Below are 27,056 nucleotides of genomic sequence, written 5' to 3'. Positions count from 1 at the left end.
ATGGGAAGGCAAAACTTAGATGGGAAGAAAAGCCAAAATAATTTTGTGAGAATAAAATAGGAATCACACTACTAGGTTTTTAAAATATATATATATATTGTTGATTTTACATAGAGGAAGGGCGGACAGAGAGTTAGAAACATCGATGAGAGAGAAACATCAATTAGCTGCCTCCTGCATGCCCCCTACTAGGGATCGAGCCCACAACCAAGGTGCATGCCATTGACCAGAATTGAACCCAGGACCCTTCAGTCCACAGGCCAACACTCTATCCACTGAGCCAAACCCATTACGGCACACTACCAGGTTTTCAAGACGCAAAAAGCTACAGTAATCTTGACCATGTGCCATTGGCAAAAGGAGAGACTCACAGACCAATGGAAGAGAATACAACGTCTAGAAATAAACCCATATTAACATGGCTGATTGATTCTTGACAAAGGTACAAAAGAAATTCAGTGCAAAAAGAATGGTCTTTTCAACGAAGGGTCCTGGACAACTGGACATCCATTCGTGTGTCCCCAAACAAAGACCGTAAACCTCACACGTTGAAAAAATTAACTCAAAATAGATCCTAAGTCTAAATATAATGTTAAACTATAAAACATTTAGGAGAAAATCTTCCAGAACTGAGGCTGGACAAAGATTTCTTAGACAAGACAACCCACAAGAAGCACAATCCATCTAAGAAAACAATCTGATAAACTGGGTTTCACCCCAATAAAGTGTTGCTCCGTGAAAGCCCGTCACGTGACTGAAGGGAGAGACAAGCTGCAGACCAGGAGAAAATACTGCAAATCACGGAGCTGCCAACCAGTTTGTGTCCCTGGCACATAACGGTTCTAAGCACAACAGTGAGAAAACTACCCGATGCAAAAATGAACAAAAAGTTAGAAAAGAACAAAAATAATTAAAAAGGCCAAAAAAAATTAAAAACGAAAGATTTGGACACGTCATCAAAGACACACAGATGGCATAAGCACATGAGAACGTGTTCGCCATCAGTCCATTGGAAAACGAAAGTTAAAATCGGTGGGTTTTCCCCGCACACCTATGAAAATGGCCAAAATGAGAAACACTGACGACGCCAAGTGCTGACGAAGACGCAGACGGCAACCACCTTTCCTGAGACACAGCAGGAGCTGGCTCGGCGGCCGTCCTGTTAGGGACCGCAGGCAGACACTCACCATGTGACTCGGCCCCAGTTTCTGGTCAGACTAGGGACCAAAGTGAACCTGCACCGCATGTGAAGGGAGAGTGGAATGTGTGCGCGGGCCCGGGGGGCCTAGGTGTCAGCCGCCATGGACGCCGTTCCTCCCGGTGAAGGCACTCCCGGTGCAGCCGTGGCCGAGCCCTCGAGGCGCTTTCTGGGGAGGCTCCAGGAGGCACTGCAGCCGAGCGGCCATCAGGCCTGTGGCGGCGCATCCCCTCCGCCCCGCAGCGCAGTGGGGACACAGTGGGGACAGCGGGCGTCCCACTGGGCGGTTCCAATCAGACTGCACGGCACTGGCTGCGGCTTGACCTGGCCCCTGGCCCACCGCGGGGGCTGCAGCGGCAGCGACAAGGGGTGCCCTCACCCATCGAGAACTCAGCGGGCGGCTCCGGGCCGGACCAGGGCCGGTTCCCACGAGCACTAAGCATTCCATTCGCAGCTTCCTGGTTTTGTTGGAAAACATCTCAACTGCTGGCAAGCACCGGCCCGAGGTGGTTTCGAGAGACATCTCCTTTCTGATCCTGTTCAGGAGCCCGCCTGTCACCATCCATGCAGCGAGGGGCTGAGGGCTGCCTTAAGGGGCGGAGCTGCTTGAAGAGCCCAGTTCTCCTGACCTCAACCCAGGCCTCTCCCAGGGAAGAGCACCCCCTTACACACAGGGAGCGCCCCGGAAACACAGGAAGGACCGGCACCTGCCCGGCCCGAGAGCAGCCGTGTTTCTCAGGGCCGCCCAGGGATGGCATCATGAGCACCCACATCTCACCTCCGGGGGTGGGACCCGTGACCTTGAAGCACAAGGACAAGGCACAGTGCCTGGCTCTGCCAGCCCTTCTGGTGGCCCAAGACACACGGCGGCAGGGCCAGCGGCCAGGGTCAGCCGAGGCCCCTGGTCTTCACAAAACCCACGGCAGGCTTAAGGCATGAACTTTATTAATGTCCCTGTTAAAGAGTCCAGCTAAGTCACTGCAAGCTATTTACAGAATGCTGCCTGAGGGCCACGTGGGGCGGGCTGGGCTGGGCCGGGGCTCCGCAAACTCACACCGCGTGCAGCCTCCGCACAGCCGGGGCCACCAGAACATTCATGGAACATACAGAGCCACCCTCGGGGACAGAACACAAAGCAGGAGGGCACAGACCAACGGAGAGATGACTGACAGACAGACAGACAGAGCGGCCTGCCTCAGAACTTCTTCAGGCTGTAGGTCAGGCTGCCGGGGACCCTGGGGCCCTGCAGGGGCGGCGAGTTCCAGACGGCAGAGCTGGTGCGCTTGTGGTAGCGCGGCTTGCTCTTCTTGAAGATGTCCTCCAGGTCCAGCTGGCGAATGGTGCCGAAGAGCTCCAGCAGGTTTGGGGGGTGGTAGTACTGGTGGAGGATGGCCTGGCTGAGCTGGGCGCCTGCAGGGGACACAGGGCCGGGTCACTGCCTTGGGGATCCCCACGCCCCTGCCCCACCTGGAGCCCCGTCAGCGTCTCCACGCCAGCAGGCCCCACTGCTGCCAGGCCAGCTCCTCGAAGGCCTGGCCCTCCCGCCCCCACCGAACACCATCACCCTCTCCTGCCGTCGTCCGGCAGCCTCATCTGAACGCTGGTCCTCGGGCGCTTACAGGGGCCGGGCTCTCGTTACCCCACACCCACCTGGGAGCCCGAGCCTTCATTCTCCCATTTTATAGCGGTGAGCTGTGCCCAAGGGCACCCGGCCAGTAACTGGCAGAGCCAAGCTCAGAACTTAAGCCTATGATGCCATCCGCCCTCTACTCCTGTGCGCAGCTATTTATCCCGGCAGCCGGCCGCGGGGCCCCGAGGTGGGGTGCAGACAGAGGGGGCCATCAGGGAGGATCGGGGGGACGTGTGCCCAGCTTGCTCTGCACCAGGCCCTCAGTGTGCGAACGTTTCCTCATCACCCTGCTCAGCTGGTGCTACCATCCATCGTGCCGTTTCACAGATGTGCAAAAGGAGTTTACGCTGACGAAGGTCAACGGCAGTCAGGTGGCTGTGCCAGTCATCTGGCTCCTGGCCGCAAGGACCCCGCGAACGGACACCTCCCCAGTGCCCGATGCCGGCCGTTAGGGAGATGGCGTCAGAGCGAGCACGCTGCCTGCTGCGGCCACCGGCCCAGCCTGCACCCTGTCGAGCGCCACTGCACGCGGCCAGCCCCCCTGCCGCAGGCTGCACACCGGGCCCCGGGCTGCACCACGCTCGCCCCATCCTGTCTCAGCGCTGGGGCCTGTGCACCGCAGGCCAGTCCTCCCCAGTGCCCGCCCCCACCCCGCGGGCTTCCCTGCCTTCCCAGCGGGATCTCCCCCCAGAGCTCAGGGCGCTGCTAAGCCCCAGCACCTCTCGGAGCTCTAGCCCACCCCACGCTGCTTATTTAGGCCCGAGTCTCATCGCCCGCGGGGCAGGACTGCGAGGAGGGCCTGGAGCCGGAGCCGGAGCCGCAGCACCAGGTGCCCACGGCGCGCCCCAAATGAATGTGCTTGGCGAGAACACGGGCATCCAGCACCTGCTCCAAGGGGGAGCCCACGGGACAGGGTCCCACGCTTCCCTGAGCGCGTCCCAAGGCGGGTGCAGGCTGGTCAGGCCAACGCGGCGTTTCCAGCCCACGAGCACCACAGCCTCCCAACACCGCACCGGCCGAGCCCCTCCCTCCAGGGCCCGAAGGCACGTGAGGACCAGGACCCAGAGCTCCGGCCGCTCACCTCGGGCCCAGGACGGGATGGGCTTCCGGGGATGCGACTCGTCATCGGTGGAGTCGTCGCTATTCAGGTCCATCCCGTAGTTATCCGGGTTGATCTTGGGGGGAGCCCTGTGCCCCTGTGGCGTCATTTGATAGGAGGTACAAGCTGGAGACTGGGAAGTAAACAAGGGTGTCAGCACCCCTCCCCCACTCCTGTACCTCCCACCACCGAGGGGCTGGGGCCCAACCACCTCCCCTCCTGTCACAGGGGAAGTCAAAGGGCTCAGGGTCACGTCAAGTCACACCACATACACAACCCGCCTCTTCCTGTTTCATGTGAAAGATGCAGATGTCCCTCCAGGTCAGCATGTCTCTGCACAGCGCCTGGGGACCCCCTGGGAACCCCATGGCCTGAAACCTGTGCTGCGCTGAAACCCTTCCCCATAGCACACTTGGTTTGTAAAGCATTCAAGTGCAAGTCACCTAAGTGCCTGTCAGCAGGCGCTGGTTAAAGAAATTCTGGTACGACCAGCTGGTACACAGTCAAACATGGGAGATTTACAGTGCTGACATAGACGTGCACAATATATTTTTTTAAAATGGAGGAGAAAGAGCCGAAACCGGTTTGGCTCAGTGGATAGAGCGTCGGCCTGCGGACTGAAAGGTCCCAGGTTCGATTCTGGTCAAGGGCACGTACCTTTGTTGCGGGCACATCCCCAGTAGGAGGTGTGCAGGAGGCAGCTGATCGATGTTTCTCTCTCATCAATGTTTCTAACTCTCTATCCCTCTCCCTTCCTCTCTGTAAAATATCAATAAAATATATTTTTAAAAAAAATAAAATGGAGGAGAAAGAAATATCAAGCTGCCAAGTGGCATGTATCGGAATAAATGCTTGTGTCCTCCCCAAATCCCTGTTAACCCCCATCCCTCCACAGGATGGTACTAGGAGGTGGGGCCTTAGGGGTGCTCAGGTAATGGGGGTGGAGCCCTCGTGAATGGATCAGTGCCCTTCACAAAGAGACCCCAGAGCCTCCCCCTTCCCTGACCCCCCACACGCGAGGGCACAGCGGAAGACAGCTGTCTGCGAACCCGGAAGACGCCCCGCAGACACCGACTCCGCTGGCGCCTGGCCTTGGCGTCCCCAGCCTCAGTGAACGCTGCTTCAGCCACCGGTCTCCACCTCGTTAAAGCAGCCGGGGGACTAGGACGGGATGCACAGTCTGTGTCCGCTCAGAACCGTTTATAACGTTTACACGTGTAAAAATACAGCGCCTTCATCTGAGGTTCCTTTTACTTTCTACTCTTGGATCAAGTTTAAGTTTCTTTTTTTTAAAATTATTTTAAGATTAAGAAAGAGCACGCGTATCCAGACCAGTAAGAACTGGCCTCCTGCGCGCTCCCTCTTTCTTGGGGGCCTCAGACCCGACCATGCCTCCCGCTCCGGGAAGAAGAACTGGGAAGAAGAACCGAAGCCGCTCCTCGCGGCTCGGGCCCAGCCTCACCTGCACGTCCACAGTCGTGTTCAGGCTCTTGCTGGCCGCGGCAGCCGCCCTGGCTTTCTTCTCCTGCTCCTCCTGCAGACGCTGCTGCTCTTCCTGGGGCCAGCGGCCGGCCGGGGGTTAGGGGCCGGGGGTTAGGGGCCTTGTGCATGGCTCTGCCTGACCCCAGGCCGACCCCACACGGCCAAGCCAGGCAGTTCCCACCCCAGGAGCCCCCATGTCAGGGCTCCCCATCCCAAAGCTCAGCGCAGACCCCGAGCGAGCCCCGCACCCTGGCTGCCCTGTACCTGTTTCTTCTTCTCCTCCAGTTCCCTCTGCAGCCTCTCCCTCTGCAGCCGCAGGGCCTTCTCCCTCTCCTGCTGCTCCCTGAGGACCAAGCGAGGGCCTGTCAGGGCGGGGAGCGGAGCCCTGGCTCGGTTCCCATCCCTGCCAGGGGAGCCGGGCCCATGGCGCTGGCCGTAGAAGGTGGAATGGCAGAACGGGCACAGCAGCCAAGAGCCCGCCGTCGCGCCTGTGCCCCAAGGGCTGCAAAGCCACAGCCGGGGGCAGGGAGCACTCGGCTTTGGAGTCCCCCAAACCTGGCCCCGCTTCCGGCTGACTCAGGTCTGAGCTTCAGTCTTGTCTGCTGCACATGGGGATCCCGACACCTTCCCTCCAGTCGCCCCGAGAACCAGGGAGAAAATCTGAGTTACCTCGGACGGTCCCGGCCCACAGGGTGGACCTTGGGCTCCAGGCCCGGCGTGAAGCAGGGCTGGGCCGCTATTGGGCTTTGGCGCCACCACCACTTACAGCTGTGCCTTGAGCGAGGAGGCATTTAACCCCCTGCACCTGCCCCCTCCCCCCCCCCCCCCGCCCCAGGAGGTGGAGCTGCTGGCTCCTATGCCACCGGGCCTTCAGGCATGGATTCGACAAGAAACACGTGTAAAGCCTGTAGCTCAGAACCACCTAAGCTGCCAACCATTAATTACGACCATCACCCGTCACCCCATGAAGACCGTGGCACTGGGTGGCACCCATGCAATCCTAAAGCCACATCAACTGTCACCCCCACCCTGTCCCCGCCAGACTGCTGTCTCCGGCTGCCCCAGGACCAAGGCACCTCGGTGTCAGTCAAGAGGCACAGGGAGCCCTGGCCGGGTCACTCAGATGGTTGGAGCGTCGTCTCGCTACACCAAGGTTGCGGGTTCGACCCTGGGTCAGGGCACACACAAGAATCAACCAATGGCCCTAGCCGGTTTGGCTCAGTGGATAGTGTCGGCCTGCGGACTGAAGGGTCCCGGGTTCGGTTCCAGTCAAGGGCACATGCCTGGGTTGCAGGCTTGATCCCTAGTAGGGAGCGTGCTGAGGGGCGGACCAATGATTCTCATCATATTTCTCTCTCTCTCTCCCTTCCTCTCTGAGATCAACAACTAAAAATGAAAAGGTTCAGCCGACGGAGGCAGAAGAAGTGGAACAAAGCCGTGTTTCCTTCCACAGAAAAGCAGTGACTGAGACAGCCTGCCTCTCCCCACGCCGCCCGCAGGACTGGCTGTGGGGTCTGCTTCCGAGAGCTCCAGACCCAGTCTCTGCTGCCATAGATACCAAGGGGGGCAGTCGGGAATGATGGGGGCGGGGAGGGGGGCTGAGGTCTCATCACCACAGAGGAGGCATGTTTAGTGGGGTCTGCAGTGCACCTCAAAGAACTGCTCAGATGCCCACAGGGGTCCTGTGAGCACCCCCACCCACCCTGTCAACTAAGGACAGAATGAACCGAGGGGCAGCACACTGGCTGGAGGTGGGATAAGAGAGCCCCAAGTGAGCCCGCCCGTCACAGCTCCCTCTCCCAGAGCCGCCGCCACATTCGGGCCTGCCTGCTGCAGACCGCTGGGTGCGGAGCCAAGGGAGGCGTGACCCTCTTTTGCAAAGCCCAAGGGAAGGGGGAGCTGCGCTAGGGGCCGCTCTGTCTCTCGTCCACACAAACACACGTGGCAGGACGCCGCCTGGGCCCCCAGGGGCTGCCCCCCCGCCTGGCCCCCGGGGCTCCCTCACCTCTCGGCCTGGAGCCGCTCCTGCTCCCTCCGCCGCTCCTGTTCCCGCTGCTCTGCCAGCCTCTTGGCCTCGGCCGCCTTCCGCAGCCGCTCCTGCTCCTCCTCCTCCTCTTTCTTCTTCTTCTGCAGCAGCTCTTGGTGTCGCCGCTCTTCCTCCTCCTCCTGTGAACACACAGCAAGGTCAGGGCTCAGGCCAGGCCTGGGCAGGAGGCATCAGAGACGGTCAGGAGCCGAGCCAGGGTGGCCCCACGCCAGGCATCACAGAATCACCGCCACCAGCCTGCGAAGGCATCTGTGGCGCCTGCCTTGGCTGCTGCGGCAGATCCGGCAGTTAAGGGCACAGACTGGAGCCCCAGGCTACCTGTGAAGCCCTCTGGCCTGGGCTTCCTCACCGATCAAATGGGGCCCAAAACACGAATGCCTACACCTCACGAGGTCGCTGAGTTCGTACACATCCCAGAACAGTGCCTGGCATGGAGCAAACACCCAACAAGTTTAGCCTGAGCGTCATAACGCAGACCGATTCGTGTCCCCCGGGGCCGTAAGATCGATAGCTCCCAGGAAGAAGCGGGTCCCCCTCTCACAGGCAGAACATCCCACCCTCACAGCAGCCCGACCGCGTAGAGCCCACCGCCACCTGGAGGACCCAAGCACAGAGAGGCCCAGTGCCCTGTGCGGGCCACACGGCTAACAAGGGGCAGAGCTGAGGCTGGAAGTCTGGCTTAGAGTCCATGTGCTTAGCCCTCAAAGCGCCATCTCCAACGTGTGTGTGAATCCTCTTAGAGCTGAAGCCACAAGAGCCACCAGAATTAAGCCAACCAAGTGGGGTGCGCCCAGCAGCCCTCAGGGGCTCAGGCAGCGCCCATCTGCCCCACCTCCTCCTCGATGCCCCCGCCGCCCCTGCATCGCACCTGCTGCAGCCTCCTGAGCCTCCGCGCCTCCTCCTCCTGCTTCCTGCGCGCCTCCATCTCCTCCATCTTCTTGGCCGCCGCCTTCTTCTTGGCCTTCTCCTCCGCCAATCGCTCCTCCTTGGCCTGCAGAGCCCCCCCACACGTGCCCCTGAGAGCAGCCCTCCTCACTCAACCCTAGAGCGGGTCCCCGAACTGTGACAGGCACCCCAGGCCCCTGCAAAGCCTCCCAGCCCAGGGGAGGGGTGCCTGGCGCCAGCCCACCCACTCGCCAAGGGCTGCTGCTCAGACCTCCCGCCCTCAGCGGGGCTCAGAACCACCTCCAGGTCCCTGCTCACGGAGGAGGGGCGCCCAGGGCGTCAAGCCCCTAACGTACGAGGGTCCAGTTCTAACCCTCGGGACACCAAGTGTGAGCTGCGTGGGCCCCGGCAGGGAACAGCCCACCGAGACCTGGCGCCCACCCGCCCGGGCTCGCACCTTCTCAGTCTTCTCGTCCAGCTGAGCAAACTTCTGCTCAATCTGCTTCTTCTTCTCCTCCTTCATCAGCTCCACCCGCTCCCGGGCCTGCAGCACCTTGCGCAGGCGCTCCTCCCGCTTCCTGCGAGCACAGGGCCGTCAGGGGGAGCCCCGCGCGGCCTGGGCCGCCCCGCGCTCGGACCTGGGCACTTACAGCTTCACCTCCTCCAGCCGCTGCCGCTTGGCCTCCTCCACCTTCTGCCTGCGGATCTGCTCTGCCTCCTCCTTCCGCCGCAGCTGCTCCAGGCGCTGCCGCTCCTTCTCCTGGGCGGGAGGGCGTGTGAGGAGGACGGCCCGGGACAACCCCCCAGGCCCACAGCCTCCAGCCGATGGGCAGCAGCATCAGACTGCTTCTGAGGCAGAGTCACCCCCAAACACCCTCCACTGCCACTCAGACTGAGGCCCTCCTTCCGTCTTCCTTCTCAGGGACCCTGAGGCCCTCGACTTGGCCCTGCCAAACTGTGGGCAGCACAAAAAATGGGTTCAGTTGGATGTACGCTCTGAGGGTAACTATGTTCAAGTGCCTTTGAAAGGAGAGCGAAGAACGAGATTGGGAATCTGCGCATGTGTGTGTGTGTGTGAGTGTGTGCGCTAACGGGCAATCACAGCATTCATTCTCAGGACACCTGGGGAAGCAGTGCGCTCAGCCAGCAGGAGGTCCAAGAAGAACGAAATGGACATTTTAGAATAAAAATCCCTGCGATAAATGCTGTGATGGGTCCAAGAGCAGAGGGAGAAGACAGACGTCAGTAAAACACGCGGATAAATTAACAACGTGCCATCCGATCTGAGCACAGAGAAAACATATGGAAGAAAAATTAAGAGAGCCTGGGGCAACCTTGAGATGGCACCAAAAGGTCGGTCTATCGCTTGTACCCTCGTCACTCCACAATGGGAAGGGTGCAATGCAGGGGGAAATGTGGGAAAATAATGGCTTGGAAATGCTCCACATTGGGTAAAAGGCATAAATGTACAGATTCGCGAGGGTCATCAAAACCCAAGTAGGATAAATCCAAGGAAAGCCATGTCTCGCCACATCATAATCACACAGCTGAAAACTTAACCCAGAGGGAAAAAGTCTCAAACACAGCCACAAAAGACACATTACTTAAGGGACAGGGGTGGGGCAGTGATTTGAATGACTGAAAACTTCTCATCAGAAACTATGGCTGCCAGAAGGAAGTGGCACCACATCGGTCAAGCGCTGAGAGCAAAGAACTGGTCACTAAGACCTCTATCTGCATTCAGTGACAACAGCCTTCAGAAATGAAGTGAGGCCTTCTCAAGTGAAGGGAAACTAGACAGCCCTCGCCAGTATGGCTCAGTGGATAGAGCGTCGGCCTGTGGACCGAAGAGTCCTGGGTTCGATTCAGGTCAAGGGCACATACTTAGGTTGCAGGCTCTTCCACAGCCCAGGCCCTGGTTGGGTTGCGTGCAGGGAGGGGGCAACCAATCGACGTGTTTCTCTCACATCGATGTTTCTCTGTCTTTCCCTCCCTCACTCTCTCTAAAAAATCAATGGGAAAATGTCATCGGGTGAGGATTAAAAAAAAACACACCAAAAAAGCCCTGGGAATTTGTTGCCAGCAGCAGGCTCCCTCTCAAAGAATTAATAAAGTTCTCCAGACAGAAAGGAATACCGGGAGGCAACGTGAGACACCAAGAGCTAAAGAATAGACAGGTGAGTGTCTGGTTATACGCGATGGACTATTTCCCCTGGCGTTCTCTACAGCGTGACAGCGAGAGCAGGACTGGAACCAGCCTGGCAGGGCGCAGGGTGAGGCTGAGGCGTGCGCGAGAAGGACGCACACAGCGGGGAGAATGAGATTTCTACATTGCAACTGAACGGAGATCCAAGTGACTGGGAAAGCCCTGGCACGTGTGCTCAGTGGGTAGAGCATCGGCCTGCGGACTGAAGGGTCCTGAGCTTGATTCCGGTCAAGGGCACATGCCAGTGGGGGCGGGGGGCGGGAGAAGCATGTAAGACATAGCCGATCAATGATTCTCACAATTGATGTTTCTATCTCTCTCTCCCTTTCCCTTCCTCTCTGAAATAAAAATATATTTAAAATTTTTAAAAAATAAAGTGATGCCTAGAGCAACCAGTAAAAAACTGCAAAAGGAAATAGTCAACATCACAATAGACAAAGTAAAATGGAACACTGAAAAAGGTTCGTGTGGACCTTTACAAAATATAGGTTTCAGCGCACAATTTCCAACATAAACTTCACTGTACAATTTTTAACATAAAAATATTTTTTTCTTGCAGACGGAGAAAGAGGAAAAATGAGCCCTAGAGGCTGAGAGGGGTGCGGGGAGGCCCTGGAGGAGAACGCGGGCTTGGGGCCCCGCCCCGGGGGGCGGTGTTAGTTGGCCTTTGGCTGGCTCTCCAATGGGCCAGACCCAGAGACCAGCAGGAGGCTGGTCCTCACACCTTCACACCTGCCTGCTCTTCCGAGGAAAGCACCGGGGATGCCCACCACCTCTTCCTGCCCCGAGAGCACACAGGCCCTGCTTTCAGCAGAACAGGTTTTTGTCCCCAAACCGGAGCTAACATTCCCTGGCACAGGGCAGAGGACTCGGAGGCGCACCGTGAGTTTGACAGAAGACAAGAGCTGTTCGCATCGTAGACTGTGCTTCCGCGCTGCCCCAACCCGACGGAGGGCTGGGCTGTCCCTGCTCCCCAGAGGCCACCGTCCAGGCCAAAGCAGAAGGCGTGTGCCCCTCCTGCCTCCAGGGCTTCAACAAGCAGCCACCCTGCACGCCAAGCCCCGTGCTGGCTGCTGGGCACGACTTGCTGGTCATCCGACCTCTGTGCGGGGCCAAGGAAACTGACGCCCAGAGATTACGAACGAGCCCAAGGCCCCTGGGACCTAGCGAGGACCCTGGTCTCCTGAGGCTGGTCCTACCCCCACCAGATGCCCTGGGCAGGGACCTGGGCTCCCTAAAGCAGGAAAAGGCCGTTTCCCGGACCTCTCGGCCATCCCATGAGCCCGTAAGCCCCGCTCAGTCTGGATGGGGTGCAGGTCCCTGTGGGGTCAAGTCCGAGTCTGGCCCCCAGCTCTGGGCCTAGGTGCCCAGCCGGTGCCTGGCAGAGAAGCAGGCACGAAGGGCTCCCAGCCCTCTTGCTGGCATATTGGAAGGTAAGCGTTGCCATGGCCACCCAGAGAGTCTCCTCGCAGGAGAGGCCAGGTCAGGGCCCTCCAGTCCATCTGCCTGGAAGCCCCTTCGTCGGCCAAGCTGCACAGCCGCTGCGAGGCCTGGGCCCTCGGCGGGAACTTAGCAATGAAGCAGCCGCTGTGCCACGCAGACCCCGCCAGCACATCCCAGCTCCCTGGCTCCCAGCTCCCGGCTGGCCCAGCCCTGAGGTGTCTGCGAAGAGACCAGCTTCTGTGGCCTCCTCTCCGGAGGCCATGCTGACTGTCCCCCTCAGTCACCTGCCTGGCCTTCCAGCACCCATTGCTCCACCCTCCCCTCAGGTGGTAGCTCAGGTGTGTGGGCCAATCAATCTCAGCTCAGACCCCAAGGGGAAGCCCAGGGCTGGGCAGGAGGGAGGGAGGTGGCTGTGGGGAACTTCAAGCTGTGGCCTGTGACAGCTGCAGGCCACACACCCTTTGCTTCCTCTGCCTCGGGGAGGCCCTGACACGCCCCCTCCTGGTGGCAGAGGCAGAGGCAGGGAGGAGAGGAGGCCTGTCCAGCTCGGCCGCGCCCTGGTTCACCGCCCCCCTCCCTCTGAGCTCCCGCTTGGCGTGTTAGCGCTCTGCGCGGGGTCAGTGTGCAAAGCCGGTTACAGCAGCAAGTGCTGGGCGGAGCGAGGTTAAGGACAGGCAGGGGTTTTACTTACAACGAAGCTGCACTGTGGAGGAGAGGAGACAGGGAAAAGCCGAGTTAATGCCGAGGGGACGTCCTGGAAGCTGGCCAGGCTCCTGGCTATGCCAAGGCGTCTGCTCGGGCCGCACCCTCTCATCTCACCCAGCCCGCATCCCAACCAGTGAAGGTGTCACAGCGTGTTCCTCACCTTAACCCCCCAGGCACTGGGGTGTGGGATGGGGGGTAGGGTGGGCACCTGCTAGGCCAATGCTGCTACCTCCCAGCCCAGGGGTCACACTGAGATGGCCAAGCCTCTCGGCCACAGCACAGCACCCAAGAGTTCAAGACAGTCCCCAGAGGTCGAGGCAGCCCATGGCCAAAGAGGCCTGAGCCGGCCCTGGACCAGTGCCAGGTCACACCTGCCTTGGCGCAGATGCAAGCTGCTCCCAGCAGCCTCAGCCAGCCAGCAGCCTCAGGGCCAGCCAGCAGCCTCGGGGCCAGCCAGCAGCCTCGGGGCCAGCCAGGAGCCTGTGGCCATGCAGCCCTCCAGCAGCGCTCAGCTCGGGGCACGGGCTCCCTTACCTTCGGGTCCACGCGCAGGGGAGTGTTGCGCTTAATGAAGGATTTCATGACGCTGCTGCGGGAGGCGGAGGTCGGGGTCATGAGCATCTGGTTCCTCTGCACAGTGTGCAGGAAGGTTCGGAGAGGCCGCACCGCCTGCAAGACGGGCCAGGGTCAGGGCTCAGGGCAGGGCACAGGCCCTGAGGGAGGGCCGACGCCCACTCACCTTGCTGGCCGGACAGGGCGGGGAAGGGGTCTTGCTCCGGGGGGGCTCCAGCTCCTCCTCGTCCAGCTGCTGCTCCTCGTCCAGCTCACTCACAGCCTGCTTGTAGCTGCGCTTCCTCCTGCAGGTGCGGGAGGCAGCAGCATCACGGGGCTGACCCCGGCACCCCCTTCAGAGCCCCAGCCACACCCCATGAAAATTCACCCCATGAAGAAAACCGGGGCCAGCCCACTGGACTCCAGGCGGCAGAGGTGGGTCTCCCTGACCGCCCCTCCACTGCCCAGGCGGAGAAAGGGAGGTGGCCAGTCCAAGGTCACACGCCAGGAGGACACAGAAGGATGGGGTCTAGGATCTGGACACTCCCTCCCAGGCCAGGCTCCCCAGCATCAAGCTGCCTCCTTCCTTAGCTCAGAGCACCAGGCCCCCGAGCACACGCCCACCCTCCCCAAGAGGACCCGAGGTCCGTGCCGCTCTGGGCCCCTCGGGACAGTGGCCACTCCCCTTCCCAGACACACACCTGGCACTCTGCGGCGGCTCCTCGGGGCCCTCTGTCTGGTGGAGCTTGGCCTCTGTGAAGGCAGCGATTTCAGTGAGGGAGCAGGGACAGCAAGGCGGGTCGGGAAGGGGCCCACTGGCACAGCCGTGGCAGACCCCAGGGTGGCCCGCGGCAGAAGCCTTAGCGCCGACTGGCCTGGGCAGAGCTGTGGACACCCAGAGCCAGCACAGCATCCCCGGCCCGTGGACCGCTCACCCCGAGCCGGGCCTCTGTGAGGGGAACTGCAGGACAAACCAGGGCTGGCCACCTCTACCAGGGCTGAGCTGGGGCTCTCCCAGACCCACGGACGAGCTTCCCAATCCCCTCCTCCTGGCCCCCAGCCGGAGCCCACGTGATAGGAGGAGGCGGGGCTCCCACGCAGGGTCCGCACGGGAGGGGGTGGGTACCAGGACGGGGACAAAGCACAGAGCTCTCCCCGCCCTGCATTCCAAAGGGTCCTTGCAGCCCCAGGGAGCTGTGGAGCTGGCATGGCCATCGTCCCTGACCCGGGGTGACTGGGGAAGCCAAGTTCAAGACCCCGCAACTACAGTGCTCTCTCTCGACCAGGGAGACGGGAGCTGGACCCCAGGCACCTATGGCAGAGCGCATGGCACTCCCACTCTTTGCAGACAGGGACCCACAAAGGTGGGAGGTGAGCCAGTGGCAAGGACAAAACAAGACCCAGCACACAGCCCCTCCCGCCCTGGAGGGGAGCTCCTGGCTTCGCCCCATTCAGGCCCTGTGCCCATTTCCTGCACTTGGCAGCAGCTGCAGCCGAAGGGCGGGAGATGGGTCTCCTTTACCTTCAGCTTCCCTCTCCCCGAGAGCAGGGCAGGCCGAGGCCCGCAGGCCCGCATAGCGCTGGTATGTGCACACGGCAGGTCAGGAAGACTCACCTCGCTGCCCCACGGAGGGCGTGTCCTGGCCACCGGCCGCAGGCTGCGAGCCGGGCGTGCTAGTGACGATCTTGGGGACCTGAGGGAAGAACCAAGACTTTAGGGGTCTACCCACGAGGCTGCAACCAGGGCAGCAGCAGTTTATCCGGGCAAAGCCCTGAACCTGCCCCCTTTTCTCTGACATCATAGGGAGCCAGCGCAGCCCAGCCTGGGCTCACTCCCCCCCCGCCCTCTCCTGTTGTCCTAGCCCTGCCTGGTTTCACTGTCCCCAGCTTTAACCAACGTCCCCTAAAATTCAAAGTCAGCCCCAGTCGGTTTGGCGTGGTGGATTGAGCGTCGGCCTGCGGACTGAAGGGATCCGGTTTCGAATCGGTCAAAGGCAGGTACCTCGGTTGCAGGCTAGATCCCCAGCCCTGGTCGGGGTGCGTGCGGGAAGCAACCAATCATGGTAGGTCTCCCAGATCCACCTTTCTCTCTGTGTCTCTCCCCTCCCTCTCACTCTCTCTAAAAATCAAGGGAAAAATATCCTTGGGTGAAGATTAACAAAAAAAAATAAATGAATTAATTAATTAATTAATTAAAATAAATAAAAATAAATAAAAATTTCAAATAAGACTTTAGCCCTGTCCAGTGTGGCTCAGCAGACAGACCACTGTCCTGCACACCGAAGGGTCATGGGTTTGATTCCCGCTTGAGGGCACGTACCTGGGTTGCAGGTTCAATCCCCAGCCCATTCAGGGTGCATGTGGGAGACAACCAATCAATGTGTATCTCTCACATGGATATTTCTCTCTCTCTTCCCCCCTTCCCTTCTACCCTTTAAAAAAAAAAAAAAAAATCAATGGGTAAAATATAGTCAGTGAAGATGAAAAAAACACAATAGAACTTTAGGGTTCTGCACCTGGCACCCCACAGCACAGAGCACACGCCCCAGGCCCTCGAGCCCTCCCCTCCCTGGCCTGGCCGCCTCACCTCCGGCTCAGCCTCCACCTCCGGCTCAGCCTCCTTGCTGGGGTCCTCCTCGGGGCTGAAAGCAGAGCAGGAGATACTGTGAGACCCACCAGCCCAAATCGTGTCCACAAGAGCTCCGCCTCCAATCCCCAGGGTGGAGACCCAGAGGGGTCCATGTCAGAGACCCTGGTCTGGGCCGCAAACCCACAGCCCCCGCAGGACGGGAGGACAGCGGCCTGAGCCAGGGCTCTGGAGCGCCTGCTGCCTGCTGGCGGAGGGACGTGAGTTCTGAACGCGCTTCCTCCCACCCCACTGGGGCCTTGACTGGGGATGGGAGCCGCTTCCCCATCCGCCTCCACCCCTTGGGCCTGGGAGCCACGTCTCTTTTGAGGCCTCCGTTCACCACGGGGCCAGCAAAGCTCTGCAGTCACCCGTGTCCCCATCCCAAGCGCTGGCCCCTGCTGCAAAGCAAGGTGGGGGCCTGGTGTTAGTGACGGCGGGGTGCAGCCTCCAGGACGGACGCCCCCAAAGCAGTGCTGGGTGCGAGCCTGGAGCAGGGAGCAGCCCAGCCCCATTCTCCCGCCCCGGCCGGCAGGTGGCTCCCCCTGGCTGCACTGGCTCGTCCACAGGCAGTGGGATCTGACTACCTATGGCGCCCACATCCCCAGGAGGAGGCATGGAGGGGCTGAGGCCAGGCCAGGGCTGACAAGTGACACTGACCATCAATGTAAGAAGACTTGACCCCGTGCCCCTCACTGCCTGGTCACACTGGGGCAGGGCGGGGCTGCAGCAGTGGGCAGTGCCCAGGAGGGAAGGGTCGGGCATAGGAAAAGCTCCCAATCCTAAGCGCACCAGGGCAACCTGGCCCCAGTGTGTCCTGCCCAGGCCTGGGAAGGCCCCCAAAACCTGAAACTGGACTCACCTGACTTTTTGGGGCACCTCAACATTTAGGAGTCTCTCCAGGTAACTGTGACCTGAGGGGAAAACAAAGGAACAAAAGCTGACCTCAGAAACCAGCCAAGTGCCACCTGGTTGGTTGCTCAGTGGTTAGAGCGCCAGCCCTTGGACCTTCTCCCTCTTGACCCTCTTTTCTTTCCACAAATGCAAATCAAATGACAGGGCTGGGGGGGGGGGGGGGGGGGGCGATAGGAAGGGCTAAAGTGCTGGGGACCTGGATTCAGATCCAAAAGCAGAACAAGCTCTGGAGTCTCTCCTGCCCGCTGCCTGGAGCTCCAGGCTCCCCCGCCCCTGGGGCCTCCGGCCAGGACCCGATTCAGGCCTGAGGAACTCCAAGGCAGGTCCCACCTGGGCCTTTCTGAAGACCCAACACAGATGGTGGGCCAGACCACACACCTGCATGCGCCCCAGGTTAGGTATCCCCGAGACCTGTGGCCCAGAGCAAGCCCTTCCCGGGTGCCCGCACCTGCCTGCCTCAGCACCCCCCCGGGCTCCCCAGGAGGCCTCCTCAGCAAGTGGCTGATAGACTCAGTGACCTCGTTCAACCTCAGTTTCCTCCTCTGTGAAATGGGAAAATGCCAGCAGGCTGACAGAGCTCCTGGGGGGGCCGCATGAGATAACCTTGAGTTTCATAAATCTTAAAGTGCCAGGTCGGTGTTGACTATAATCTTAATCCATGTTAATTTAAAACCTGGCCGTCCTCTCCATCAATCCACCTCCCTCTCCGTCCTCTGCTGGACGCTATAACAGCCTCCTCCTGGTCTCCCTGCCTCGTTCCCTCCCTCCCTCCCTCCCTCCCTCCCTCCTGGACATTTTTAATAAAGTGCCAGGAACCTCCCAACAGCCATCAAGGGCCACAGCCTCCGCATTAGTGGGGCCAAGCCCCAGCCTGTGTGGCACGGGAGTCCCAGCGGCCCCATCACTTGCCATTTCATGCCTCAGGGTCTGCCTTGGAGCTGGTCGCTCTGCCAGGGATCCCTTCCCCACATTTGCTCCACCTGGCAGGACCCCACCTCCTCCAGGCAGCCAGCCTGACCAGAGATGCCTGTCCTCCCCCGAGGCTCCCACGGGGACCAAGGTCCTCTGAGCTGGCAGCCAATGAGGATAAAAACTGGAAGTGACAGCGCCCTCTGTACACGGCAAACACTGTCCTAAGCGCCCTGCGGGGTTAACGAAAGGAACCCCAACCCTTTCAGCAGATGCTATTATCCCCCCAGCTGACACGTGAGGAGGTTCCTGGAACCTGCCAGGGTCGCAGGGGAGGTAAAGGGATGAACTGGCCCTCAAACCCAGCTAGCTGTCCCCCCAGGATGAGTCGCCTACGGTGACTATTCACACCCTCACCTCAGTATCTTCAGACCCAACCGTTTCACTCATAGGAACAGCCCACAAACGTGGTGAAGCCGAGAGCCCCTGCCCGAGAGCGGGACACACGCCCTGGGCAGAGCCTCGGAATGGCATTAACTACAGGGTCGGCGGGCCACCTCCCTGGCCTCAGTTTCCTCATTTGCAAAACCAGAGGGTTGGCGAGATCTGCACTGCCCAAAACAGTAAGCACCAGCAAAGTGCGGCTCTGTTCACCGAATTAAGTAAAATGTAACAACGGCAAAATCCAGTTCCACAATCACACGCTCGTCTGTGGCTGGCGGGTACGGGACGCTGACATCCCCAAGGAGTTCTACGGACAGCTCCTCGCTGGATGATTAGATGGGTCCCCCAGAGCCAAGCTGGGCGCCCAGGACCCCACGCACCCCCCCTGCTGAGCCCCCGACTCACAGATGATGCGGGCAGAGGCGGCCGGCTCTTTGGTGGCATTCTGGGCAAGTCTGTTTGACCTGCGGACGGTGCTCCTTGCTTTGTCCACCAGGGAGTACTTCTGGGCCAGAGAGTTCTGGGGACCCGGGGAGGACGGGGCGATCAGGCTGCGCCGCACTGACCGCCGGTCCACGAGGGCATCCTTGGGGGTGGACAAGTTATCCGGCAGGATGGGCGCCAGCACCCGCTCCTGCCACGGGGAGGCTGGAGAGGTCCGTGCAATCCTGAGCTTGGAGGCAGACCGGCCCGCGTTGACCCCTCGGCCCTTGGGGTCCTGGGGTGTAGCCATCAGAGAGCTCACAGCGACCGACTCCAGTCTCCCGGCCTCTGACTTCGTGGGTGTTGATTCTTCATCTGAGATCAAGATGACGTGGGAGGCCGGAGCTGGGGCTGGGGATGGGGACGGAGCCCGGGGGGAAATGCGCTGGCTGACATGCTGCTCCGCTCTGTGGCGCTCGCTGACGCCTATCTCCACCCTGGGCACGATCTTGGTCAGCAGGGTGGGAGACCCGGGGAGGGGCGAAGCAGAAGCCACGATGGCTGCCGCCGCTGCTGCCGCCGCCGCCCGAGTCACCCGCCGCATGACAGCGCTGTTCTCCCCGGCCACCGTGGCCAGCTGCTCCGTCTTGTCCTCGCTGCTCGCAGACTTTCTGCGGGACAACCTGCCAAAGGCAGCAGAGCAGAGGCTGAGAGGACCCAGCAGGCAGGGAGGCACCCAAGTCCGAGCGGGGGCGCCAGTCTCCCGGGGCCGCCAGCTCAGGCGAATAGAGATGAGGGGCTGGGAGGCAGAAGACAGGTGCTGGCCCAGGCCCTGCCCATGCCAGGAGACGTGGGCCGCCCTCTCTGAGTCTCCTTTTCCGAGCCTGGGACCTGGGGACAGGCCAGGGCTCCCCGCCTCTGGGAAGATTACAGTCACAGAGGCCTCTCGCTGACGTGCGCACACCGCCAGCACCCTGCTGCAGGCTTTTCTCATGTTATCACTTAATCCGCGGCGCTGAGAGGCGGGGCCGTTCTCACTTTGGATTTGAGGAAACTGAGGCTGGAGAGGGGGGAATTAACAAAAGGACAGAGAGCTGCTTCCTAAGGGGCAGAGCTGGGGTATGTGCCCAGGACCTCCTGCCCCAAGACCCAGCCTCCTTTGCCGGTCGTCTGGGTGTAGCCATCAGAGAGCCCACGGTCATTTCCATGGTAACACCACGAGCAGGGCACAGGGGCTGAGCGACAGGCCCCCGCGGCCACAACTGGTGGCTCTCGCCCAAACAGAAACTTGGATTCTGTCTTTTCCCACCTCTGGAACTCCTTCCCGTCCTCCAAGGCCCAGATCAGACTCCCCGACCCCAACACACACAGACACACGCGCCCTGGACTCCGCCGTCTTGGGTCATGCCGTTTCCATAACGCACCCCTCCGCACGGCCCACACGGCGCCCACCACCGCTCCGGCGGGCCTCTGCTCCCGGCTCGCACGTGGGGATCAAACCCTCCTGTGGGCACCAAGCCTCCAGACTCCGACTGCCAGCTGACACCCCACCCCCAACACCGGCTAGAGGCAGCCCCGGCCCCTCCTACCTTTTCCGGACGGGGTCTCTGTTTTCATCCTGAACATATGAAATCCGTTTCTTTCTCCGGCGGTTCTTCTGAGAAGGCGTTTTGGGCATCAGCTCGGGCTCTTTGCTGAATTCTCTGTTGGGTAAAAGAGTGATGTTTGTGTTGCCAAAACCGGTTTGGCTCAGTGGATAGAGCGTCGGCCTGTGGACTCAAGGGTCCCGGGTTCGATTCCGGTCAAGGGCATGTACCTTGGTTGCAGGCACATCCCCAGTGGGAGGTGTGCAGGAGGCAACTGATCAATGTTTCTCTCTCATCGATGTTTCTAACTCTATCCCTCTCCCTTCCTCTCTGTAAAATATCAATAAAAATATATTAAAAAAAAAAAAAAAAAAAGAGTGATGTTTGTGGCTGCCTGGGACCACTGGCCTCCTCCACTCCCCAGCCCAGCCCCCACCCATTTCCTAGCAGTGACAGGTCAAGTTGGGGTCACCAGCGCCAAGTGAGAGCTCCAAGGCCACCAAGGCCATGTGCCAAGTCCACTGCCGGGCACTTGGGGCTTCTCCCAGGGACGCAGCCGGGGAGCAAGGTGGCCAGGGTAGCATGAGCAGCGCCATCCTCTGAGGCCCTGCCCACACCTCTCCGCCCTCTTCCCCTTGCACTAGCTCGGGCCGCAGCACACTGGGCACGCGGGAGAGACCCCTGGCAGCCTGTCCGTCTTGCCTGTCCAGTCAGGAAATGGGCGGCTATGTCCCCAGAGCTGTAGCAGCCAGGAGCCCCTGGCGCCTCCTGCCCTGCCCGGCCCAGCCCGGCCCGGCCCAGCCCGGCCCTCACCTGGTGAACATGCGCTTGGCCTCCTCCTCGATCTCCTCGAGCCACACCAAGTGCTTATTGTCCACGTTGCACACAAACTCCATGAGCTTCTGGTCACACAGCTCCAGCAGGTGGACGGGCCCAGGGGCGGTCGTCCCCATGGCGGCTCTGTCTGGTGAAAACGAAGACAAGAGGCAGAGGGCTCAGGGCTGGGGACTGGAACCTTCTCCAGGGGAGCCTGCCAGGCCACAGCCCCCAACCCCCAGTCACCACAAGACACCAAGGGCCTGAACCAGAGCTGGGGAATTCCAAATGCCAACCCGCTCGCCTCCTTTTTGCAAAAAGAAGGGCCCGTCCCCCTCACGCTCTCCTAGCGCCTTCCCTCTGCCCACCACTGCACACCGCCCCCCCCCGACAGCACACCGCCCCCCAAGTCCACGCTTCCCACCCGATTCCGTTATCAACAGTCCTTACAGTGGCCTCTTCTGGGCTCACAGTGAGTCACGGCCAGTGGCCTCCCTGGCTCAGGGAGAAGCTGCGCCGCCACCGGACCTGCCGACCTGCCCAAACGCAGCCCGCTCCTCTCCTGTGGGCCCTCCTCCTCCTCCTCCCGTGGCGGAGCAGGGGCTGCGACACAGCCTCCCTGAGCCACACACGAGCTGACCCCAGGCCTCACGCCAAAGAACATGGAACCCAACTGCCTCTTCAAGAGGCCAGGGACCGGGAGGGGCTCTTGTTCCAAGGGGGTCGGGAAGAAGGAGGGGCAGAGGCTGCTTTTCCCAGAGGGGCCCCCCCACCTCTCTCCTCGAGCTGAGATGCCCCCGACGTGGGTACAGAGCAGGAGGGGAGCCAAGAAGCAATGCTTCTTTTTAAGAAAACTCGTGTAGAATTACGGGGCAGGGGAGAACACCAAGCCAGTTTTCTCTTTTCTTAAAAACGAGCAGCTCAGCCCTGACCGGTTTGGCTCAGTGGATAGAGCGTCGGCCTGCGGACTCAAGGGTCCCAGGTTCGATTCCGGTCAAGGGCATGTACCTTGGTTGCGGGCACATCCCCAGTAGGGAGTGTGCAGGAGGCAGCTGATTGGTGTTTCTCTCTCATCAATGTTTGTAACTCTCTATCCCTCTCCCCTCCTCTCTGTTAAAAATCAATAAAATATATTTTTTAAAAAAACAACGAGCAGCTCAGGAGGGGAAGCCAAATGGTGGTGGAGGGAAAGGCCTGCACTCGCCACCTCCCACATACACACCAAAATTACACCTAAAATACAGGTGTCATTCCATCATCCAGGACCACCTGAACGCTGGCTGAATGGAAGTCCTACAACTAGAGAAGTGAAGAAGAAAGCAGGTTGAGACTGGTAGGAGTGGCAGAGGCGGGGAACCAGCGGGTCCAGCACCCACACGGGCTGCGTAGGCCGCCATGAGGAGCAAGGGGTCCCAGCCCCACACCAGACCCTCCACCCAGGGTCCCAGAGCTGGGGAAATAAGTCCCCATAACTTCGGGCCATAAGAATCAGCAGGGCCGAAACCGGTTTGGCTCAGTGGATAGAGCTTCGGCCTGCGGACTGAAGGGTCCCAGGTTCGATTCCGGTCAAGGGCATGTACCTTGGTTGCGGGCACATCCCCAGTGGGAGGTGTGCAGGAGGCAGCTGATCGATGTTTCTCTCTCATCGATGTTTCTAGCTCTCTATCCCTCTCCCTTCCTCTCTGTAAAAAAATATCAATAAAATATTAAAAAAAAAAAAAAAGAATCAGCAGGGTTTGGGGCTGAGACGCACAGAGGCTGCCGGAGACCCAGGTGTCCCTCTTAAAGGGCCGAGCATGAACTTACTAGGACTCACTTCCTTTGAGCTCCAGCGCCAGGAGGCGTTGGGGGACCCAGACACATATGGGGAGGATCTGGACTGTCTGGCATCAGGGGAGGAACTTGGGACAGCTTTCTACCAGGTGCTCACAGGGGTCACTGTTCCTGTGCTGGGACCACCCTGATTGCAGGACTGACTGGCAGCCACATCTGAGTCCCCATCAACCTGGAGCAGACTGTTGGCTCTGGCCCTGGTGATTCCCTGAGACCCCACCCCATCCAATTTGCAGCCCCACCCAAGCTGTTTGCAGCAGCTTTTCCATATAGAAAGGCCTGTCCTGGCTCAGGTTTCAGACTTTGCTAAAATCTCTCAAACAAGCTGCAGCTGGTGTCAGTGGGGCCCCAAACCTATCAATAAAGGGCCCAAGATCCAGCACCAGCACCAGCCTGCCTTGCTTCACAGCTGGGCCTCACCTGGGCACTTCCAAACCCAATACAAATAGGAGGGAGCTGCAGGCCTCTCTGGAGGTCCCAGAGCCAGTGCACCGGTGGACAGCTTCAGACCACAGCAGATTTCAACTCCACACACCCACAAGCGACACTCACGGGGCAGACTCAGTGAACACCACAGCCCCACTGAAGCAAGTCCTGCTCCATAGGAGGGTCTCCTGCACAGCCGTTCTTCCACGGTAGTCACAGCTGGTCCTTACAGCCAATTGGCCTAGAGGTCAACTCCTCCCAGTGAGGCCAACAGCAATCAAGGCTCAACTACAGCAAGACTGTGCACACAACCACACAGGAGCTCAGGGAGAGTACCCAGCTCGGGTGACTGGGAGGCTGAGCCACTGGGCCCTATAGGACACCTACTACACCAGGCCACTCTACCAACTCCAGCAGACCTCGCAGCTCTGCCTAATACATGGAAACAGACACAGGGAAGCAGACAAAACGTGGAGACAAAGAAACATGTCACAAGTGAAAGAAATGCAAGCAAGCAAACTACTGGATACAGATTTCAAAACCAGGGTTATAACAGTAATTACTCAAGGATCTTCATGAGGCCTTCAAGGGACTTAGACTTTGCAGGGTCTTCCACAGGGACACTGGTGTTTAGCAGAGCTCAGCTTTAAAGGGGCCACCACCAGTTAGGTAGGACAAAGGTGAGCCTGAGAAAGGAGGAATCGGCGCACCAAGAATGAGGCTCCTGGGAAGAGCAGCAAAAATGTCTTCAGCCCTGGCTGGTTTGGCTCAGTGGATAGAGCATTGGCCTGTGGACTAAGAGGTCCCGGGTTCGATTTCAGTCAAGGGCACATGCCTGGGTTGCAGGTTTGATCCCCATTAGGGGGCGTGCAGGAGGCAGCCAATCAATGATTCTCTCTCATCATTGATGTTTCTATCTCTCTCCCTCTCCCTTCCTCTCTGACATAAATAAAAATATATTAAAAAAAAATGTCTTCAGCCCCTGTCAACAAACCCAGAGCACCCCACCTCCCCTCCCCCAATACTTCCCTCACACCACACAGCAGACGGGAGGCCCCACCGCCCTCCTTTGCGACGCCTGTTCTTTTGAGGGTGCAAGAAGTTAGGGAGCTGCTCCCATTTACCGAGTCCCATTCCATGCCCAAGTCCGGCATCATCTCATTTAATTCTCACCCCGGGTGCAGATGAGGAAACTGAGGCAGAGAGAAATTAACTCAGCCACCCTGGGGCCTGTGTTTAAACTGTGTTCTTAAACCACAGGCTACGCCACCTACTCGATTCAACCTCTGACAGGCAGGCATCACGTTTTGGCCTTGGGCAAACCGCCCGCCTCCCCCACCCCTCCCCGTCCCCCCTCCAAGGCCTGGGTGTCTGGATGGAACTGAACCTCTGACAGCGAGCCTGCCTGGGGAGTGGCAAGGGGCTGCCCTGGCATCCGGAAAGGGTTACTTTAAAATGTTGCTCAGCGGGAAGGGGAGGTGTTGCGCGAAGGCGAACTGTACAGAAACGCCTTCTGGCTTAACCCCGTCCCACAACCCGGGCGCTGTGCGCTCCCTCCGCGTACAAGTCAACAAACGGCCTCCCAGACACGCAGCAGGGTGCTGGGCACCCGGAGGGGACGGGGTTATGTTCTCAGAACCTATGACCTAGGTGGAAGGTGGGGGCATCGCCGGCCCCAGGGCTAAGGAAAGTCACCTCGTCACGTGAAAGAGGTGACTCGTCCATTCCCAGGCCGAAAGGGGGCAGGGTCCCCCCTCCCCTCCCGCTCCGGAGTTGGCGGGAGGAGTAACAAATTGCTAAACACCATCCGGTTGGGCACATTCTTGCACCCCGTTAGGCTCTGCTTGGGGCTCTCGCCCCACCTCCACCCCCGGCGTCTGTCCTGTTATTCTCATTGTAGGACTCGGTATGACCGGCCTTGGCTTCCAGTGGGCCGCCTACACCTGGCCCCCACCTGCACCCGGTCCTCTGGCCCTTACAGGGACGAAAATATCCCGCTCCCCCTACTCTGCCCCGCTGATGCCATTTTGGTCTCAGCCCTTCTGCTAGCAGATGTAACAATAAATGCATAATCCTTTTTCTCTCTTGGCCTCCTGCGTTCCTCCTTCAGCGACCCTAACACACACCCCCTAACACACACACACTCCCCCCGCCCCCGGCCCGGGCCCCCGCCCCCCCCCCATGGCCGCCCGCGCACACTCCCCGCATACACTCACTCGGTTGAACCGCGTCTCCTAAGTGCTACTTCAATCCAAGTCCAGCGACCTCCCTAGACGAGGCCCCGGACCGCCCAGACCCTCAGCTCCCGAACTCTGAGGCTCACGGCTCCGGGGAAGCAATGGGCCGTGCAGGGCGGGCGAAATCTAGGATTTTCAAAACTGAAGGCTCCACCAATCCCCGGCAAATTTACCTGGGCGACTGCAAAACTCTAAGCCAATCGGGTAAAAGAAAGCGCCAGCCAGGCCACCTATTGGCTACTTGGATTGGCAGTCTGCGGGACTAGGAGGCGGGGAAAGGAAGCGTTGAACTTTAACTTGCTTAACTTCCGGGAGCCGAGGCCGCAGAGGAAGTCGCCTGGCGGTTGGGTATGCGCGCGCAGGACTACGCACGCCGGAACTACAAGCCCCAGCATGCATTGCGAAGGACCGGCGGAGCGTGGGAGGCGGGTCAGGCGGGAACTCTCTGGTACCGCTCGCCCTGGGAGTCTTGCGCTTCGCCATTTCTTCTTCCAGCTTTGCCTTCCATGCAGGAAGCGTGATTGACAACTGGAAGGGGTTGGACAGGGAACGCTCTACAGAATCTTATAGGTTTGCTGGGGCGGCTGTAGCAAAAGCACCACAAACAGAGTGGCTTAAGGGATGGACACGTATTGTCCTCACTCACACTCCGGGGACCGGACGTCCGAGATCAAGGACTTGGGCGGAGCTGGTCCCTTCCCAGAGCTGCGAGGGAGACGGGCCCAGGCCGCCCTCCCGGCTCCCGGGGGCTTGCTGGCGGTGCTGGCGAACCCGCTCTTTCTTCCTCCACGTCCCGCGGCGTCCTCCCTGGGCGTTTGCCGACTTTGGCCGCACGGCTGTCCCCGAGGCGCCCTCCGCAGCCACAGGGCCAGGCCGGGGTGGCACCCTTCTTGGCCTGGCACAGGCATTAGCCGCGCCCAGCACCCAGGAAGTCCGCAGAACCACGTGGAGTCCGTGCAGCCTCACGAAGCTGCCTGCAGCGCCCGGTGGCGGGATGGGCCGGGACTTGGGACGCAGAGCCCTGGACCCCACCTGTGACTTTGAGCGTCAGCATCCCGCCTGCAAAGTGAACTACTTTGTAAGTAAATTTTAGTTTAATAAATAAAAATAAAAGAAAAAAAAAACACAACAAAGTGAAGGAGATGAAACAGGTGGCTTCTTAAGGCCCCTCCAACCCTGAGGATGAACTCCAGCAGCGCCTGGGAAATCGTTCGAATCCGATTTAGAGATGAGCCCCCTGCTGTGGCCACTAGGAGGCAGTAACGGTCTGCGTTGGATCTACCGCCCTTTGACCAGAAGCCTGGCCTTACCAGATGTCAGTTAATATGCGGGGCGTGGAGGGGGCTCAGGAATCTCTGCACACCCATCCGGATCAGTGATCGCTGCTTCAGAGAAGGCGGATGTCACACAGCGACGCTAATGCAGGTGCTCACCGCCAGCTCCTTCCACCTCCATGCCTGGCCCCTGGACCCACCTGCAGGAGTCCTCTCCGGAAGTGACCTGAAATTGTCTTTAGGGATTCCTTCCTTCATCCCTCTTTTTGTCCCTTCCCTGCAAAGGGGGAACAGGGATTGGAGCCCCACTTTTTGTTGAA

General features: G+C 59.8%; 1 protein-coding gene across 2 annotated transcripts; it reads right to left on the bottom strand.

The window, feature by feature from the left end:
* Positions 1-2,127: 2,127 nt before the first annotated feature.
* On the bottom strand, positions 2,128-25,605 carry INCENP (inner centromere protein). Of its 2 annotated transcripts, none has more exons than XM_080687777.1 (18): positions 25,442-25,605; positions 20,964-21,114; positions 20,154-20,267; positions 18,547-19,247; positions 16,736-16,787; positions 15,835-15,889; positions 14,863-14,941; positions 13,949-14,000; positions 13,435-13,552; positions 13,230-13,364; positions 8,992-9,101; positions 8,799-8,919; positions 8,325-8,447; positions 7,415-7,575; positions 5,674-5,752; positions 5,390-5,482; positions 3,910-4,060; positions 2,128-2,608 (listed from the first exon to the last, which is right to left on the bottom strand). In XM_080687777.1, the coding sequence occupies exons 2-18, from the start codon at positions 21,101-21,103 to the stop codon at positions 2,394-2,396; spliced, it is 2,499 nt and encodes an 832-aa protein (XP_080543903.1). In that variant the 5' UTR covers positions 21,104-21,114; positions 25,442-25,605; the 3' UTR covers positions 2,128-2,393. The 2 variants fall into 2 exon arrangements, with proteins under 2 accessions (XP_080543903.1, XP_080543902.1); XM_080687776.1 differs by having other exon boundaries at positions 13,218-13,364; positions 25,442-25,574.
* Positions 25,606-27,056: the final 1,451 nt, after the last annotated feature.

This window comes from Plecotus auritus (genome assembly GCF_963455305.1).
Source record: "Plecotus auritus genome assembly, chromosome: 9".
Classification (NCBI taxonomy): domain Eukaryota; kingdom Metazoa; phylum Chordata; class Mammalia; order Chiroptera; family Vespertilionidae; genus Plecotus; species Plecotus auritus.
This window is presented reverse-complemented; position numbering and strand designations above follow the sequence as displayed.

What these genes read in the sequence shown, in the direction of transcription:
- INCENP (XM_080687776.1), bottom strand. Translation starts at nt 21,103, where the DNA reads ATGGGGACGACCGCCCCTGGGCCCGTCCACCTGCTGGAGCTGTGTGAC. An exon ending in AGAGACCCCGTCCGGAAAAG is followed by an intron (nt 19,248 to 20,153) that starts GTAGGAGGGGCC and finishes TGCCTTTGGCAG; the next exon opens with GTTGTCCCGCAGAAAGTCTG. An exon ending in TGGAGGAGAAGAAGAAACAG is followed by an intron (nt 5,483 to 5,673) that starts GTACAGGGCAGC and finishes CGCTGGCCCCAG; the next exon opens with GAAGAGCAGCAGCGTCTGCA.